Genomic DNA, 16,913 nt, shown 5'->3' with positions numbered 1-16,913 from the left:
GGTTGAGCTTAATTGGTTGAAGCATTGAGTTCTTGTGGTGCAGACCCAAGTTCAAATCCCAAAGGGACATCTAATATGAATTTCCTAGTTGAGACTCTTGGTCTTCCATAGTTGGCTTCTAGTATGGAAGTGTTTTCTATATAAGTGGATTTCTAAGTTGTGACTCTTGGTCTTCCATATGTTATTTTAATGTGGTTTCTCAAAAGAAGCTAGTATTAGTCTCATTATTGTCATCGCAAGAGCTTGTATTGGTCTCATGTTGATGGTTGTATGAGAAAAATATTTTAAAAAGACTATCAATACAAAAAGGTAGTGTAGAACTCCAACAAAGATGACATAAATCATTTTGTCAGAATGAAACCAACAAGTATTGACATGTTTCACATGGCAGCATGACAAAGGGATAGTCACTTTGAGGAAAATTATCAAACAAATAGGATGATGTGCTAACAATTAGAAAAGGTCTCCATCTCGATGAAGGTTTGTAATATCCCTAAATAAAGATACTATAAAAAACAACCTTTTTCCCAAATAACAATATTAATGGTGTTTGCAAATAAGAGTGAACTGTTGAATTTGTTTTATATATTTATCAGATTACACAATAAGAGTTCTAAACAAGTACGTTGATCATTAATATTTGAAATGACAATGATCACACAAACACTGCAGAGAACCAGATTGCAGTCTAACCTCTTTGCAGCCAAAATAACATTAGCAGCCTCTGACCTAATACAGTTGTCAACGGTAATTTGGGTTGCATTAACTCACTGTTGAAAGTTTACAGTGATTGAGTCTTGGCGTTGATAGTCACCAAGCCAAAAGCAATGATAGCTGAACAAACCCTTGTTTACTCTTTCCAACAGCCATAACCTGACAGATGTCTTCATGCCCAGAAGATGTCTAGAAGCTCTCACTGGAAGTAATGAAGGCGCCCTCACAAAGCTGCAGGAATTGCAATCAATAAGCTCCAGCACAACTCTCACAAATAAGGCATGGCTTTGCAATGATTTCCTTAATATTAATCCAGTCCATCTCCTGGATATTGATTTGCCAATGTAAACAATGCTCCCATCACATAAGCCTTTTCCCACGACTTATAATCAAAGACACCGCATATGCTATCAATGTGCCAATCTTTATAGTTTATATAGCTTCAGCCCCAGATAGGAATTCACCGTGATTTCAAACTTTAGGAAACATATCTTTCCTCAAACATTATCGAGCCCACAATATCAACCAAGGTATGACTATAGTAGTAATCGCCAACTAAAGACTTTATTATACCCAACAGGAGCCACAAATATTATACTGATATGATATAATTCTCAAAATTAAGCCTTCTTTATGTAAATCAGCTCTATTCACTAATCTCCGCAATACTCATCAAGCCGCAGCCTTACAATATCAATTTGCCACTGTTTAACAAATGGCAATTGCAATGCTCAAAATATAATATCTTTATTTTCAGATTGATACAAATTACCTCAGGTCTGTCAATAACTTATTTCTGCAAATTTGTCATCAAAGGAGACTTCACAAATCTGTCCAGATGTAGACACCTTGACGAGTCCACCCCTTAGGAAGAACTAGGTTTTCATCCAGCTCTTCTATCAACTCTTGAAGGTTTCCATCTCCAGAAATCATAAGTTGTTTAACAAATCCCAAGCATGCTTTGCCACAACCCCAAGACCTCCTTCTAAAAGCCTCCTAGAAACATCTTGAAGATTAGGCTGACTGGAGAAATTTATTTAATAAAGTGACCTTATAAAAATATTTTATTATTTAATCAAATTAATTAATATTAAGTCATTATTTGAATATTACTTTTATTTTTTGAACTTAATAAAAATCAATTTAATTAATTGTCACTTTAAAAATTGGGGACCTGTTGTGACCATTTCACACATCGCCCCATTGAAAATGGGGACCCCCTCTTTTTGCTCGCCTTTCGCTTCGTTTTTTAGGATTTTGTTAGTCAGTCAGTTGTCTGGATTTAGGGTTAAGCCTTAGGGTTTTCGTTAACATCTTTTCAAGCCAGAATCCAGTCAGTTTTGAGAGCTTTGAGCTTCTTTTCTAGGATGCAATTTTGAATGCAATGATTTCGCCAGATTGGTCTATTTTTCAATTGGAATTTTGAATGCAGAGCTTAATTTTTTCTAAGTGTTGATGATGAAATGTGAATTTTTTGTCCAATTGAATATTTTGACCAAATTTTGACTTTTTTGATTTTTGATCCCGGGCATTGAGAATGATTTGTTTTCGCCTCGTGAATTGATTAAACTTGTAAAATCATGTTATTTTGGCCTGTAGGAGCAAAATCGCTCCTGTCCCTCAGTGAAGGACGGGAGCTCGTTTTCGAATATCTTACTGTCCCTGCAGAGTCAAGATGAATTTCGAGTTGGAAGTGATAGAGAAAGGCGAGATCTTTCCATTGAATATAAATTGAAGATTTTCATGAACACAGAAATGCCTCCAAGAGCAAAATCGCTCCTGTCCCTCAGTAAAGGACCGGAGCTACAAATCAAATTTTGCCTTGTCCTTGCAAGATTTTGACGACTTGACGATTCGAAGAGGTCCAAGGGGAGATGTTTTATCAGATGAATATAATTTGAAGTGCAAATATGAAGGAAAATGACCCAGAATGATAAAATCGCTCCTGTCCCTCAGGAAGGGACCAGGGCGAAGTACATTATAGCTCCTGTCCCTCTCCCAGGGACCAGAGCGATATTCTTCATAGAGTAAAATCCAGGCCAAGATCAAGTCAAGTTCATGTTTGGTGGCAAGGAAGACGGTGAAATGAACTCATTGAATATAAATTGAATATTTTAAAATGCCAACAAGGGTCCCAAAAGACCCAGTTCGCTCCTGTCCCTCAGGAAGGGACCAGAGCGATTTTTGTTATAAATGATTTTCTTGCCAAGTTTCAATCGATCCCAAGGCATGAATGAATGGAAGGACGCATTACGAACCCGTTGAATATAAGTTTTGAAGGTGACAAGGTGAAATGAAGACCACAAGAACAAGATCGCTCCTGTCCCTCTCCAAGGGACCAGGGCGATACAGTGGTTATGTTGCCTTTTCCTCAAGTTTAAAACCAATCCAAGTCAAGACGAAGGGTGGCAAGGACGTTTCAAGGCATCTTCATCGAGCACAAGTTACCAAGGTCATCACATTGAAGAAATTTGCACTCTAAGACCCAGTTCGCTCCTGTCCCTCAGGAAGGGACCAGAGCGATATTAGGTATATTGGCCAGCTCATGCAAGAATCACGTAAGGTCAAAGTTTTTCAAGGTCATACAAGGTCCGTGGTATGATTAGAAGGTGATATGCAAAGGTTTTGAACGTCCGAATGTTGCCAAATAAGCTAAAGAGCTCATATCGCTCCTGTCCTTTGGACAAGGACCAAAGCGATTTCATTAAAAACACTCATACTCCTTCAAAGTCAAGGCAAGGCGAGGATGGACGAGGTAAAGGACGCTATTCGAAGGCAATAAACGATGAACCAAGGTTAAATGTTACCAACTTGAGCTCAAAACGGAGAAAAAACATGGATCGCTCCTGTCCCTCTCCAAGGGACAAGGGCGATGATCCTTATAACATCCAAACACCTCATGAAAGCAAGTGGGACATGCGTGGAATGGACTAGCAATGATGTTATTCACCTAGCAATGGAAGTTCGAAGATCAAAGATGCAAGATGAACGTGAAAACATGGAGATCGCTCCTGTCCCTCTCCAAGGGACAAGGGCGATGTTAGCCAAAACACATGATATCCTTTGACAATCACGTTAAGATAAAGACGCACAAGGTTTTAAATGGCATTTGGAAGATGATACAAGAAAAAACCCGTATCAAAATGGAGAATTTCAAGCGAAAACCTTAGGATCGCTCCTGTCCCTCTCCAAGGGACAAGGGCGATGATACATCTAAAGACACTCATGCGCACATGCAGGGCAATCTAATTCGAAGAACCCAATAAGATGATCGATTTGGAACGTGGAAATGAAGGAGTTGAACGTTGAAAACGCAAGAATCATGACAAAAATGGTGAATCGCTCCTGTCCCTCTCCAAGGGACCAGGGCGATGAGGTACGTCCACTTCATTTTCAAAATTTTGGCGCCAAATTAACCTCTTTGAATTCATCTTAATGCTAAAGTTCGATAAACTTTAAAATCCTATTTAATTGGCATTTAATATGGCGTTTCGCATTTATTAATTATTTTGCCTTGGTTTGAAAATCGAAATTTATTAATTAAAGAACGAAAGGCATTTAATTAATTATTAATTAATCATAAAAAAAATCAATTGGGGCGCTTTGATATGGAGGTCGGTCTTATTATTTAATTAAAAAATCATTTTAAATTGCTATATTTTCCAAGTCGGCCTTGATAAATGGAGAGGTGCAAGCGCTATATATGGAGGGTGAAATTGTCATTTTCACATAATCATTTTACTTATCTTACATGCGATATTGAGGAAGACGAAGAAAGTGCGAAGTGTGTTTGAAGAAGTGCGAATATCATCCAAAGGTGGCACCAATACTTCCAAGGTGGTGCGATATTTGAAGATCTATATTGAGCGAATTTGCCAAGATTTGAAGGTCACGCTAAAGGCGAACTTGAAAGATCACGTCAAAGACAAAGGTGGCGAAATTGATTTTTCTTTGAGGAGATAACGTTGAAGATTATTTATACCTCAATTTTGCCTAGGCGATCCTTTTCTTTTGCATTCTAGAGTTAGCTCTCTATTGAGGTATGGCGATTTGATTTTTATTGTTTTATTTGTTGATCGTCATATTTTAATTTTTTGAATTTTGAATTCCTAGCTCAATCGTTTTATTTTAGGAAATGATAACTCAAAGACTTATCATGAAGTTTCCTAAAATTTATTCTCTAATCTATGTTATTTATTGCAAAATCTAGCTTCTCATAATGAAATGTTGTGTAGGTATGGCGACCCCGAAGGCGGGAGCATCCACCAGTCGCTCAGCTCTCATGAAAGAAGATCAGAAGACCGAAGAGGTGGAGACCAAGATCGTGTCGAAGTGGAGCAACATTGGAGATACAAACTTGGGGAATTTTAGCACGAAGAAGTTTCGAGAGGTCCCTTACATTGGCAAGCCATCGCCTGTCGCCCGGAGAATAATAGAGAGTGGCATCATTAAGGCGGCCGGCTTTCCTCCAGCTGTTCAATGCCATGAGTTGATGATCGAATGTGCTCATCACTATGATCCACAGTCCAGAACGATCGTGTCCAAAGAGGGAAACACTTTGGCGTACCTTTCAGAGGAAGCTATAAGTGAAGCTTTCCATCTTCCAGAGCACAGGGACATGATATACAAGAGCATAGAAGGAGCCAGATCAATGTACGAAGATGATCCAGATGCTTGTCTAAGCATTATCAATAAGAACTGGCTACTTAAGAGCCGTCCCCGTCTGAGCAAGGTCCCGAACACACCGCACAGGATTGATTTCCAGGAGGAGTACAGAGATTTAATTACCATGCTCAACCGAGTTACAGGAGCCCCTCATGCCTTCTATTTCGAGAAGTGGATGTTTTACTTCATCCAGGTGATCGTTCAGGGAAAAGGTACGATACATTGGGCTAGGATGATTAGCCATTGCTTGGACGTACAGTTGAGGAGACTCAAGGCTACTAAGTCCTTCCACATGAGTTCTTACGTCATCTATGCCTTGATCAGGAGTGTTGAATACGCAGGACTACCTCACAGAGGAGTGATTGGAAGAGGACCCAGCAAGGTCAGAGCTTGTGATTCCTATGCCTACTTGCATCATCCGCCAGGGAGCAACTACAAGTTGGTTAATGATACTTTCACGATGAACATCACAAGGACGTTGCAAGGTGGAATTCACAACAGGTTATCTCAGGATGCCCAGGAATTCATAAAGAGGTACGGTGCTTGGTTCATTCAGTTTCCCAAGTTCACTTATATTAGAGTGCATGGATGTCCTTTACCACCATACATGTTGCCGAGATATCCGACAGACAGAATTGTGTTAATTGAAGTAACAAGACAGTTGGCAGCATATGTGAAGGCATTCAGACACAGACATCAGAATGGAGTTCCAGTACCCATTATTTTGGGTAATTCAGTTGAGGTATGTCCTAATGCTTTAGCCATGGATGACGCAGAGAAGGAGTTAGCCTTGTATTCTTTTTCATCTTTTGCTTTGAGAGAAAGCTTTGATCCACATGGACATTTAGAGGAGACGGTCGGTAGAAGGTTTAGGCATGAGTATCAGATTGAAGATTTTATGATGAATCTCTTAGATGATCTTGAAGTGAAACGAAAAATGCATTCTAGATTGCCTTTGGATTTCATCAAGAAATGCAGGATTTACAGAGTGGCCGACCAAGCTCAGGACAGTGGCAGACATATCCAGTCTTCCTATGATCGAGAAAGCAAAACAGTAAGGTTAGATTGGAATGAGCCCGAGGTCGTGGATTTAGATACTTTGATGGCACCAGTCTTGTCTTGTACTCGCAGATGGGTTGACATTCAGCATCAGAAGTTAAGAGAACAAGGCATAGCTATGTCTTTCACTTTGGAAGAGAAACCTGCCGAAGGTGGAGCTAGTGTGAGTGAAGGCAATCCTAATCCTAGAAATTCAGGTGAAGGTAACCTTCGATGTGCCAGTGAGGGCAATCTCCATCCAAGAGGTTCGAAGAGGAAAGAGAGACCTGGAAAGAGAGAGTCTTCCAAGAAGAAACAAGAGGCTAACAGAGATCGATCATCCGATACATCTTCTAGACCTGAGAAGAGAACAATTCAAGTGGAAGAATCCATGGAGTCGATGGTACAGAATGACAGGCAGGAGGAAGGACAGGCACAGCATGTTTCGTCAGATGGATCTCTCCAAGACTATGATTTAGAAGAAGATAATGAAATAACATCTCCTCCCAGACAAGAAGAAATAGTACATAAAGAAATTCAAGTTCAAGAGACAAGATCGAATATCCCAGATTGGTTGAAGGAAAGATTGACCAAGGTGATCGTAGTAGAGGACGAGGACAATGCAATTGATTTAGAGAGCCTTGTTGGACGTTCACATGTGATAACAGAGAAGAAGAAGGCTACAAAGATGTCCAAGATGATTCGAGATGAGACTGGATCTAGAAAACTGCAGATAGCTACACCGGCAGCAGATAAATACGAGGGTGAGATCCTAGCAGAGGATTATGATATACAGACTATTGAGTTAGGACCATCCACAGCAGAGCAGACTTTAGAGGATGCCACCGACACATTTGAGGCATTGAAGGACAAGCTTAGAGAAGAAGTGGAAAAGAATAGAAAGCTTGAGAGAGAGGTCGGTGCATGGAGGACATATTTCAGTCACATCAACGAGCCTTTGGGACGTCAGGATCCAGTTAGATCACCAGTGCAGGCATTGCCCCTTCAATCGATCAATGAAGCAGAAAGATTCAGGAACCTGGTCCAGCGTACAAGTAATTGGATGGATAGATCTCATACAGTGGCTGTAGAGTTTGTAACAAGGATGATGAAGTTTATTCATCAAGCTATCCAGGTTCTTGAGATGATCCACAATTTGATGATAACAGTAGCTGCATTCGCCCATACCAAGGACGTTATCATTCCTGTCTTGAAAGTTATTAGACACACATCAAGGAAGATTTTAGCGCAGGAGAGGATCTTGGATGGAGAACCTCACAGTTTGTTTCATTGGTCAACCTTACTCCATATGAAGAATGTTTTCTTTGAGGACATCAGTACTAGATGTAGCCAAGTTGAGGAGGTGATCAATCCGATCCAGGACAGAGTATTTGAGGTACTTCCTACCATCCTTGGCAGAAGGATCGAGGTCGAGACAGATATGGAAATGCAGGAACTAGAGGATAGAATCAAGGTCATCTTTTGCAAGGACGCAAATGTTACAGATGAGCAGTATGATCAGATGTTCGCCATCATGCTCCTGATTGAGAGGACGAAGGAACTTGAATCTACTTGGGACGCAGCTCTTCTAGATGCATTCGATCAGGTCATCCACTTAGAAGAGAGTATGAAGAATCTTCCCGAGATTCCAATCGCAGAAATCGAAGGAATCGTGACAAAATTCATTGCATATGCTAAGAAAGAGAATTGGAAAGGGAATAAGATTCTAGATGAAAGGTTGTTACAGATGACATGACATCTTATTTCTCATTGGTTTATGCCTCCTAGGTTTTTGTGCCAAATTTAATATTTGGCTATGTATTTAATATTGTTCAGTAAAAAGGAGGCCATTTGTAACAAACCCTAATTAGGGTTTAGGTGTCATGATCTTGTCCGTTGATCTACTTTCAATCTGGACCTTTCATTGTAATTGGGGATGCTATATATACCCCCATTTTTCATTTCATTAAAAAAGAGTAATAGTTGATGTAATAGAGAAGAGAGATTAAAGCTAGAAGCAATTTTATTTTGTAGCAAGATTGAGTCTTGAAGAGAGAACTTCAAGCAATTGTTGTACATGATGACTTGGAAATCAATAAAATATTGAAGTTATGGTGTTTTGTTGCAAATTTCTTGAGTTATCTTCATGGTTGTTTGATACACTTGAATCGTGCTCAATCGAAGTAGTTTGTTAATTTGAAAGACTAAGTGTGAGATTTGATATTTGGTAGGATTCGCAATCCAAACCACTAGCTTCTTGCTGATTGTAGGAACGCCTTGAGTGGTCGACTGGAGAACACTTTGAGTCCTTAATCTTCAATTATCATTGTGTCTTGGATATGTACCTTCGTAGTAGTGTCCTTGATCTTTGATGCATTGAATACCATTATATTACCTTAGAAGATCGCACTAATTTCAATTGAGTTGTTATCTTATGGCAAAATTGAAGTTGGTTGAGTCTTGCCAAATCTCGTCCATGCTAAGTCATTCATAGGGTTAGGCTAGATTAGACCTCTTAAACCCTATCCTTTTGCTTTTTTTGAAATTTCCTTTAGTTTAGTAAAATCTTTGAGCTTTAGAATGCGTAAGACCCCTTGGAGGAAACAGCAAATCACATCATACCACTAAAAAAGCTTGTCCACACGTGGAGACCCCACTAAAAGAACCTTGGAGTCTACCTAACTGATCCTTTACGCGAATCTTCAGCAGTTAGAGACTATTTTCTCAAGAGAGGATAAGATGCCTATTGGTATTTTATTCTGTGTATGATTGTGTACAAAATACACGTCAACAGGACCTTACAAGGTTTGGCATGGTCATAGCATCTTCCCTACAAGCACAACCATAAGCAACTTTGTGCTAGATCATTGGTTCAACATTGTTGAGAGCAGGTTTCACTTGCATGCTAACAATAAAATCAAAGTTGCATGGACACGGATACCGTATCGGATACGGATACAACCATTTTTTAAGACCCCCAATATGGATACCACGGGATACGTCATTCATAAAAAACAATACACATGTATTTAACACAATTTTCTAAGTTATTTGAGGAGATTTTCATTACTTCAAAAGCAATATAGACACATAATTGCTACATAAATAATGATATGTTGACATAACATTTTACAATATGCAAAAATAGTAGAGTTACATTGGAAGATAACCCATAAAATGGGTCACTGAAATAGAAAACATTTCATTTGTCTTTCTCATTTGGTGTAGGTTTTGTTAGTGCCAATTTTTTTTTTTTAAAATGCATGAATGAAGTTTTTTTAAACTAAATTTTGGAAAGATTTATGTCAAATTTTTAAAAAAATCAAATCACATAGTATCTAGCATGGTTGGAAATCAAGGATTTTTGGGCATGCGTGGGTACAATATTTGACGTGTATCCGGTCTGTATCGGATATGTATCCATTTCGGAAACAGGAACAGATACGGGGATACGTGTGCCCAGGGAGGGACAAAGGAGTTTCCGGCTACTAGGAATAAAATTCTTCCCTGATTTGTAACAAGGATTGTCACTTAAAAGAAAAATAATTGTTGTCATGAATTGTGGATTTCTATCAGCAGCATGTAAGATGTAATGGAACATAATCTATTTTTTAAAATGACAGGCTTTTATTTCATCAAACAAACATTGATCTAAACTTTGTGAGTCTTCAAATGAACACATTGTTAGTGTTAAATATAATAACTTTTTTTACAAATTATGATATTAAAGCTATAAATAACTTTGTTTTAAATTCTTTTTTGTTCCATATTGATATAAAGATAAGAAAACAGGTGCAGGTAAATATCCATGTACGCTGATTCTAATATTTCACAATAGCAATCCTTTTTGACAAAACTCAGTGGACAGGGCATGCTTACCAAAATTAATCCAATGATATTTGTTGATTGTCCAAAAAATACAGGCACTCTGCTGTGTCCTTTCTCTAGTAACATAATCATCTTTTCGCTGAATCAGAGAATGAGAAGCATGAGAAGAAATGTCCACAATAAAAATTTTATAAATTAAGCCATAGAAAACATTTGGATGCAACAATCATACCTATCAAGAGCTTCATCAATATCAAGAGAAAATGTTTCAGAAATTGGAGTCATTGCATGCAATGCTGTTTTTCCAGCTAACTCCAATGCTCCAGAAATAATGGAAGTTTCATGATGTGATAATTCTCCACCTTTCCCAGCCTGCAATGTGAAGAGAAAAAGATCAAATCTGTTGTCTTTCACTCTTCCCAAATTGAATTATTTAATAATGGAAATCAATTATCAAGTTACCCAGAAAGATAATTAACACAAGTAACACAACTTTTCCTTGACAGTTTTGTAGGATCATTAACTTGGTTAAAATGTGGTGTATGGAAATAATTATGAACAAAAGGTTGAAAAGTACAACTATATCTACCAAAATTCGATTCTTCAAAATATTGTTAAATGGAACATGCATAGAAGGCCATGGCTCATAGATCATACTGCTATAGCTGCAACTGCTTAGTAGGTTTGTTAGATTTTCAGAATCTTAAATTATAATAGTTGCTTCTAGGCTCTTTTATGTTCTGAGTTCAAAAAATCACAATATAGACACAAGAAACTTGATTCTTTCCAAGAAGTAAAGTGGTGGTCTTTTTACATGATTAAAAACAAAAACAAAAAATTAGAACTGATATCATAAGTCCTGCTATCAACCACAACTTGCGTGAGTAAAACACTTGTTAGATAAAATTAATTCACTTCATTTGTATAAAAACTCCAAATAACCAACAATAACATCAATGTGACGAAGCCTAAAAGATGGCACGGCAACTATGCTGATGTGTCTCTAAGCACTACTTACCTCATTCCCATGCATCGTTACAAGAGCCTGCAACTCAGCTCTGCGAAAAAGAGCAACATGACCTTCACCCAATAAATAATCCAAAACCTGCAATTTATAGGTCCATTAGCTTGGATAACAAAGTGTTCTAGAAATTTCTAGTTATCTATTTTATTCCAACATCAATCTTTACATTTATATCTAACTGTAAATACACAGAATCATTTGTAGAGGTGGGAACCATAAAAAGCTTGGGTGAACCAAGTTAATAAGGGCCAAGGTTTACAATTACTGATGTCAGAAACTGTGGCAGTATAATGTGATAGTGTGACTCAATGAGAATTGAAATCAATGGCCTATTATATTCATCCTTGATGTGGCTTTATTTCAGAAAAAAAAATGGAAAACCAGTGAAATAACACAGCATCAATGAATTGCATAGAATATAAATAGATAATAAAGAAATCATACCTTGCTTATAGGGAAAGCAACTGGAAAGCAGAACCAAACAAGCACACGAACTACTGGAGCCATTGTTGCCCCAACTGCTAAACCATACCGAGTACAAATAGATTGTGGGAGAATCTAATTTGCCCAAAAGATAGTAGATAATTATTTCAGTAGATATTAACCAATGTGTTTCCATTCCAGTATAAAAAAGAGAAGAACTGGAAACAAAGCATGTATGAAGTTCATCATATCAAAGATACTTATAGAATTTACTATGAAAACAAAGAAAACAAGAAGAGGCTAGAACCTTAACTTACTTCTCCAAACAGAAGAATAAGAGTCACAGATATAAGAATAGCACCCCAGGCTGATATGAGTGAATTCAAAAAAATAGGAAGTGCCTGGAAGTGTAAAGTGTGATAAAATTACAAGTATTATTTACCTTATAGGCTAATTAGAATATAATTTCACAGTATCTGTAACATTTAATTGTAATTATATATATCTCAGAGACATGCTAAAACATTAAGATGCAAGAAAGAGTTACATACTTCCATCGCAAGGGCATTGCATATGAGAAGAGTACACAGCAATAAATGTTGTCTTTGTACCACAGGCAATATTTTAGCTGCCAGAAGTATAAGACAATGAAATTAAACATTTTTATACTCAACGATACTCTGAATGTAACTTTCAAACAGTAAAAATCACCACTTGAGGTATGCCTGCCACATCTAGTGAGTGACCCAGTAAAAACCCAACTTGTTCCAAATATTAACAAGTTAAAAGGCTAGATAATGAAAATTCGCAAATTAATCTTAAAGCAACCACTCCAAGAAAGGTACGTGAAAAAACAATTGAGTAATCTCTCAAGTAAAAGTAAAAAAACAGTGTGTTGTACTATCATCACACATGAAGTTTTTTCTTTCACATTTATAATCAAACACTGAAAGAAGAGAAGGCAGATTGCAGAAGATACTTATTTGCACAGAACTAATCTCTTTAAACACTGTACCTAGAGGATTTGCAAATTCATAAATAATATTTCATGCATCAACGACATGTAGTTTATGATAGAACAATGGCAGAGAAGGCCAACCAAATTTATTATCTGCAGATCAAAATAAGTAGAAAAATGTACAAAAATGGCACCTAGTTTTCAACAACCATCAAAGAACTACCAACAATTATTTACATTTTTTACATTTCTTATTTTACTCTAAGGGGTTTGCATAGGATGGTTGCATTGTAGAGTATATGGCTCTAAACTTCCAGACAGACTAGTATAGAGTCATGATAGACAGAAAACTTCTTTCATAGAATGGAAAGGAAAACAGTTACATCTAAGGCTTGAATAAGCAGTTCCCAATTTGCATGCAAAGGAAGAAGAAATCTTCCAGACAACAAAGGAAGCTCTATTTGGCATTAAGAGAGAAGTCGAGTTAAAGGAATCTATCCCCCTATAATATCTAACTAGCTAGTCACTAAAATTATGTCTAGAAAAAGAAAAAAACATGGTAAGTATATGAGTTTATCTCTCATTGATATCTTCCACATGACGTCATTTATTTTCAGCATTTTCCAAGAATAAGATCATGCCCTTCATTTACAAATGGCCTATTGTTGAATCCCAAGATTCATTTCTGCAAACCAACTATGACAAGTGCCCTCTTCAAACATTTATGGTGGAGTCTCTCCTTTGGTACAATCCAGAAACTCCTCATTCGCAACCAGCTGTCGAATTTCCAAATCCTTGGTTCTGCTTTGCATTCTATAAATGGGACCTTTATTTTTTAAAGATTATATTGCTTCCTTTATCTCAGGACTCCATAGGTTCTCCAAGTTTGTGGAGTTTTTGAAGTTTCCATTTTTTTCATTTATGTGCCCATGGGTAGTAAGGGTTAATTAATTGCCAAGGAACAAGCCTTGGGAAGATGACATCTCACCTCAACTTTCAAGAATCGCGGTAAAATCCCAAACCCAAAGGTAATCCCAATTTCAGAGCACCATGCTGAAATTGAAAAATAAGGGGATGGTTTCAAATTGTAGTTGCACATACAAGATATGAGGCTTAGTTTCATCGTCTATATGAGGCATTTGAGATATTACCCTCATGCTTCAAACTGGAACAACAGAAAGCTTTAAAGAATGAAATAAATGCAAAAGATCAAGACCAATTTAATATGCTTTTGGGAATAACTCTTATCAATATTTTTTGCATCATACTAAATCATTTGCATACATTGTAGAAACATGTTGACATGTCCAAAGTCGCAAAACTTACGACTTCATCCGGCCAATGCCAAATAGAAATACTAAGAATCCTATCCTCTCTTGAGATAAGGAAATCCCTAATGCTGTGTGAATTTGATCAATGGGGATGACCTCAATGTTTTGGTTGTCAGGTCTTGACTGCAGGATAGTGTTGTGACCTAATCACACATCACCCCAGCCCGGATAGGGACCCCCTAACTTTTAGGCCCTTTTGGGCATTTAGCTTTCGTTTTTGTGTGTGTCAGTGACAATCTCTTCAATCTCTCCGCGTTACGGATGTTTCGGAGTCAGTTAGGGTTAATCTGCTTCTCTGTCAAGCAAATTTTGTGAGGTCTAGGGCCTGTTTTGTCCTTTTTCTAGGGTTTTGCCTTTTGTCCTAGATTTTAGGGGTTCCTGTTAGGGTTTTGGGAAAACTAAGCATACGACTGGGATCAGGACCCTTCAAGGGACCTCCCAGTGAAATTTGAGCCCAAACGGAGCAACTTTCTATTTTTAGAAAGTCCCTATTTTTTAGGGATTTTTCCGAGTCCCAGAATGTCGCCATTTTGCCAAAAAGAAAACTTACTATTTTTAGTAATTTCTATTTTTAGTAAAATTCTATTTTTAGTAAGTCATCATGCATCCTATCTTGGGCTCTAACTCTAGCATTTTGGAAAGTTTCTATTTCGGGAAAGTCTATTTGTGGCAGGATCAGGCTAGCAGACAGAGGAGAATCAACATGCACAATCACTTCTAAATCTAGAAAGTTGAAAGCAGACAGGTAGGGGTCTAAAATGGCTAAATGTGAGAATCATCCCTGAAGCAGGAGGTCAAAATATTCTAAGTCTGGGAGTCATTCACAAGCAAGAAATTCCATGTGTCCATGGACATGGCCAAAATGCGCCCAGGTATGCGCTAGGGTGCTGAATTCATGAAGTCATTCACAAGTGCAAAAATCCACCTCTCCATGGACATGGCCAAAATGCGCCCAGGTATGGGCTAGGGCGCTGAATTCATGAAGTCATTCACAAGTGCAAATATCCACCTCTCCATGGACATGTTGAAAATGCGCCCAAGTCAAGGTTGGGGTGCTGAATTCATGAAGTCATTCACAAGTGCAAAAATCCACCTCTCCATGGACATGTTGAAAATGCGCCCAAGTCAGGGCTGGGCCGCTAAAACCAAGAATGAATTCAAAAGTGGAAAAATCCACCTCTCCATGGACATGGCCAAAATGCGCCCAGGTATGAGCTAGGGCGCTGAATCCAAGAAGTCATTCACAGAGAGAAAATTCATGAATCCTTGGCATGGTAAAAACTTCATCCAAGCAAAAAATTTAAAATTTTGCCTAAGGCACGGAATCCAAGGAGTTAAGGAGGAATAAAAAGCAGAATTCCCCTCGGGCGAATTTTCAGTTATGCTATTTTTAGACATCAAATCCCGACCAAATATGGAATTTATTATAGATTCGGAATCGGGACAAAATTCCCCATCCAATGAACCTGACTCCTAAAATTTAGGAAGATCCCTAAAAAATAGGGATGTGAAGAAGAGGCATGAAAATTCCTTCTAAAGCAGGAAATGGCAAGTTGGAGTGGAATCGAGCAAATCCTAAGAAAGATCCTTCGGAATTGGAAAGAATGAAATCAATGAGTTGGCAGGAGGAATCTTCCAAGTATGACGCATGACTTGGAGCATTTAAAGAAAGTTCTAAATTTGAACTCACACGCATGGGAAATTGCCTTGCATGGCATAGTGATTAAGGAAAGTATGATGTGCCATAAATGCAATTACTAATTTGATGCCTCTTGGGAATTCTATATAAGTTAGGAAAAACATTTCATTTTTCACGTGCAAGATTCAGGAAAGAAAGAGTAAAGAAGCAAAGAGTTTTCATACTTAGTCTCTATTTTCATCATTTCGAAGTATTCCCAAGATGGCGGAACCTAGCAAGGCGGCTACTATCTCCAGGTAGGCATTGATCAAAGCAGAGATGAAAGGTTTTCTTACCCATTCTCGGTTGAATTCAAGATGGGAAGAGATCAACGATACCAACTTCGGCACGTTCAACTGGGCTGCATTTAAGATAAGAATGTTCGGAACTGCAAGACACAATCCATCTTCGACAGCTGTCAAAATTGGGAGAAGTGGAATAGTTGCAGCAGTTGGCTTTCCTCCCGCCATTCAATGCCCAGATCTAGTCTTGGAATGTGCAGCACATTACAATCTGGAGCGGAAGACAATCTCAACGCCAGACGGCAAGTGACTGGCAACATTGACTCCAGAGGCAATTGGTGAAGCCTTCGGAATCCCTTCACATTACTCCATGACGTACAGGACCAGCAGCGGAGCTCAAGCAGTCTATGAAGCAGGCCCCGCCAGATGTGCTGATTTGATCAACAAGCAGTGGTTGCTAAAGCCTAGAGTACACATTTCCAAGATGCCCAAAACTCTCACAATCTTCGAGTTCAAGCAGGAGTATGTGGACATGATAAAGATACTAAGCAGAGTAATGGGATGCTCACACTCGGTGAACTTCGAGCCTTGGATGTTCTTCTACATAGGCGAGATCATGAATTCGAATACACTGATCAACTGGGCTAGATTGATCAGCCACTACTTGCATGATCAATTGAAGAACCTGCAGGAGAAAAGATCTCAGTCCTTTTCCATGAGTTCCTACCTATTCTATATGCTTGCACGAAGGGGAGGATTCGATGGGCTGCCAGCAAGAGGAATCATGGGCTGCGGGCCAGCTCAGCTGAAGGTGCATGAATGTTATCCTCAGCTACATCTCCACAACGTGAATTCTTACAAGTTGGCGAATGACACCTTTACCATGTACTTGACACGACTTATGCAAAATAAGTTGCACATGAGGTTGTCTCCATAGGCAAGTGCTTTGGTCCAGAAGTATGGCGTCGTGTTCCTACAATTCCCCAAGTTCACCTACGTCAGGACGCAAGGC

The 16,913-nt window shown here is 38.4% G+C and overlaps 1 protein-coding gene across 1 annotated transcript in view; it reads right to left on the bottom strand.

Annotated features, from left to right (window-relative positions):
• The window catches only part of LOC131075439 (DUF21 domain-containing protein At2g14520), a 107,163-nt gene that overhangs the window by 68,729 nt on the left and 21,521 nt on the right, over positions 1–16,913 (bottom strand). The window contains exons 2-7 of the mRNA XM_058012278.2: positions 12,244–12,320; positions 12,010–12,093; positions 11,714–11,827; positions 11,264–11,350; positions 10,478–10,617; positions 10,297–10,384 (exon numbers count right to left, since the gene is read on the bottom strand). Of these exons, the coding sequence (XP_057868261.1) occupies positions 10,297–10,384; positions 10,478–10,617; positions 11,264–11,350; positions 11,714–11,827; positions 12,010–12,093; positions 12,244–12,249 (519 nt within the window). The 5' untranslated portion in view covers positions 12,250–12,320. The remainder of the gene's footprint in view (positions 1–10,296; positions 10,385–10,477; positions 10,618–11,263; positions 11,351–11,713; positions 11,828–12,009; positions 12,094–12,243; positions 12,321–16,913) is intronic.

This window comes from Cryptomeria japonica, chromosome 3 (genome assembly GCF_030272615.1).
Source record: "Cryptomeria japonica chromosome 3, Sugi_1.0, whole genome shotgun sequence".
NCBI lineage: Eukaryota > Viridiplantae > Streptophyta > Pinopsida > Cupressales > Cupressaceae > Cryptomeria > Cryptomeria japonica.
Note: the sequence above shows the minus strand (reverse complement) of the source record. Positions and strands in the feature narration are given on the sequence as shown.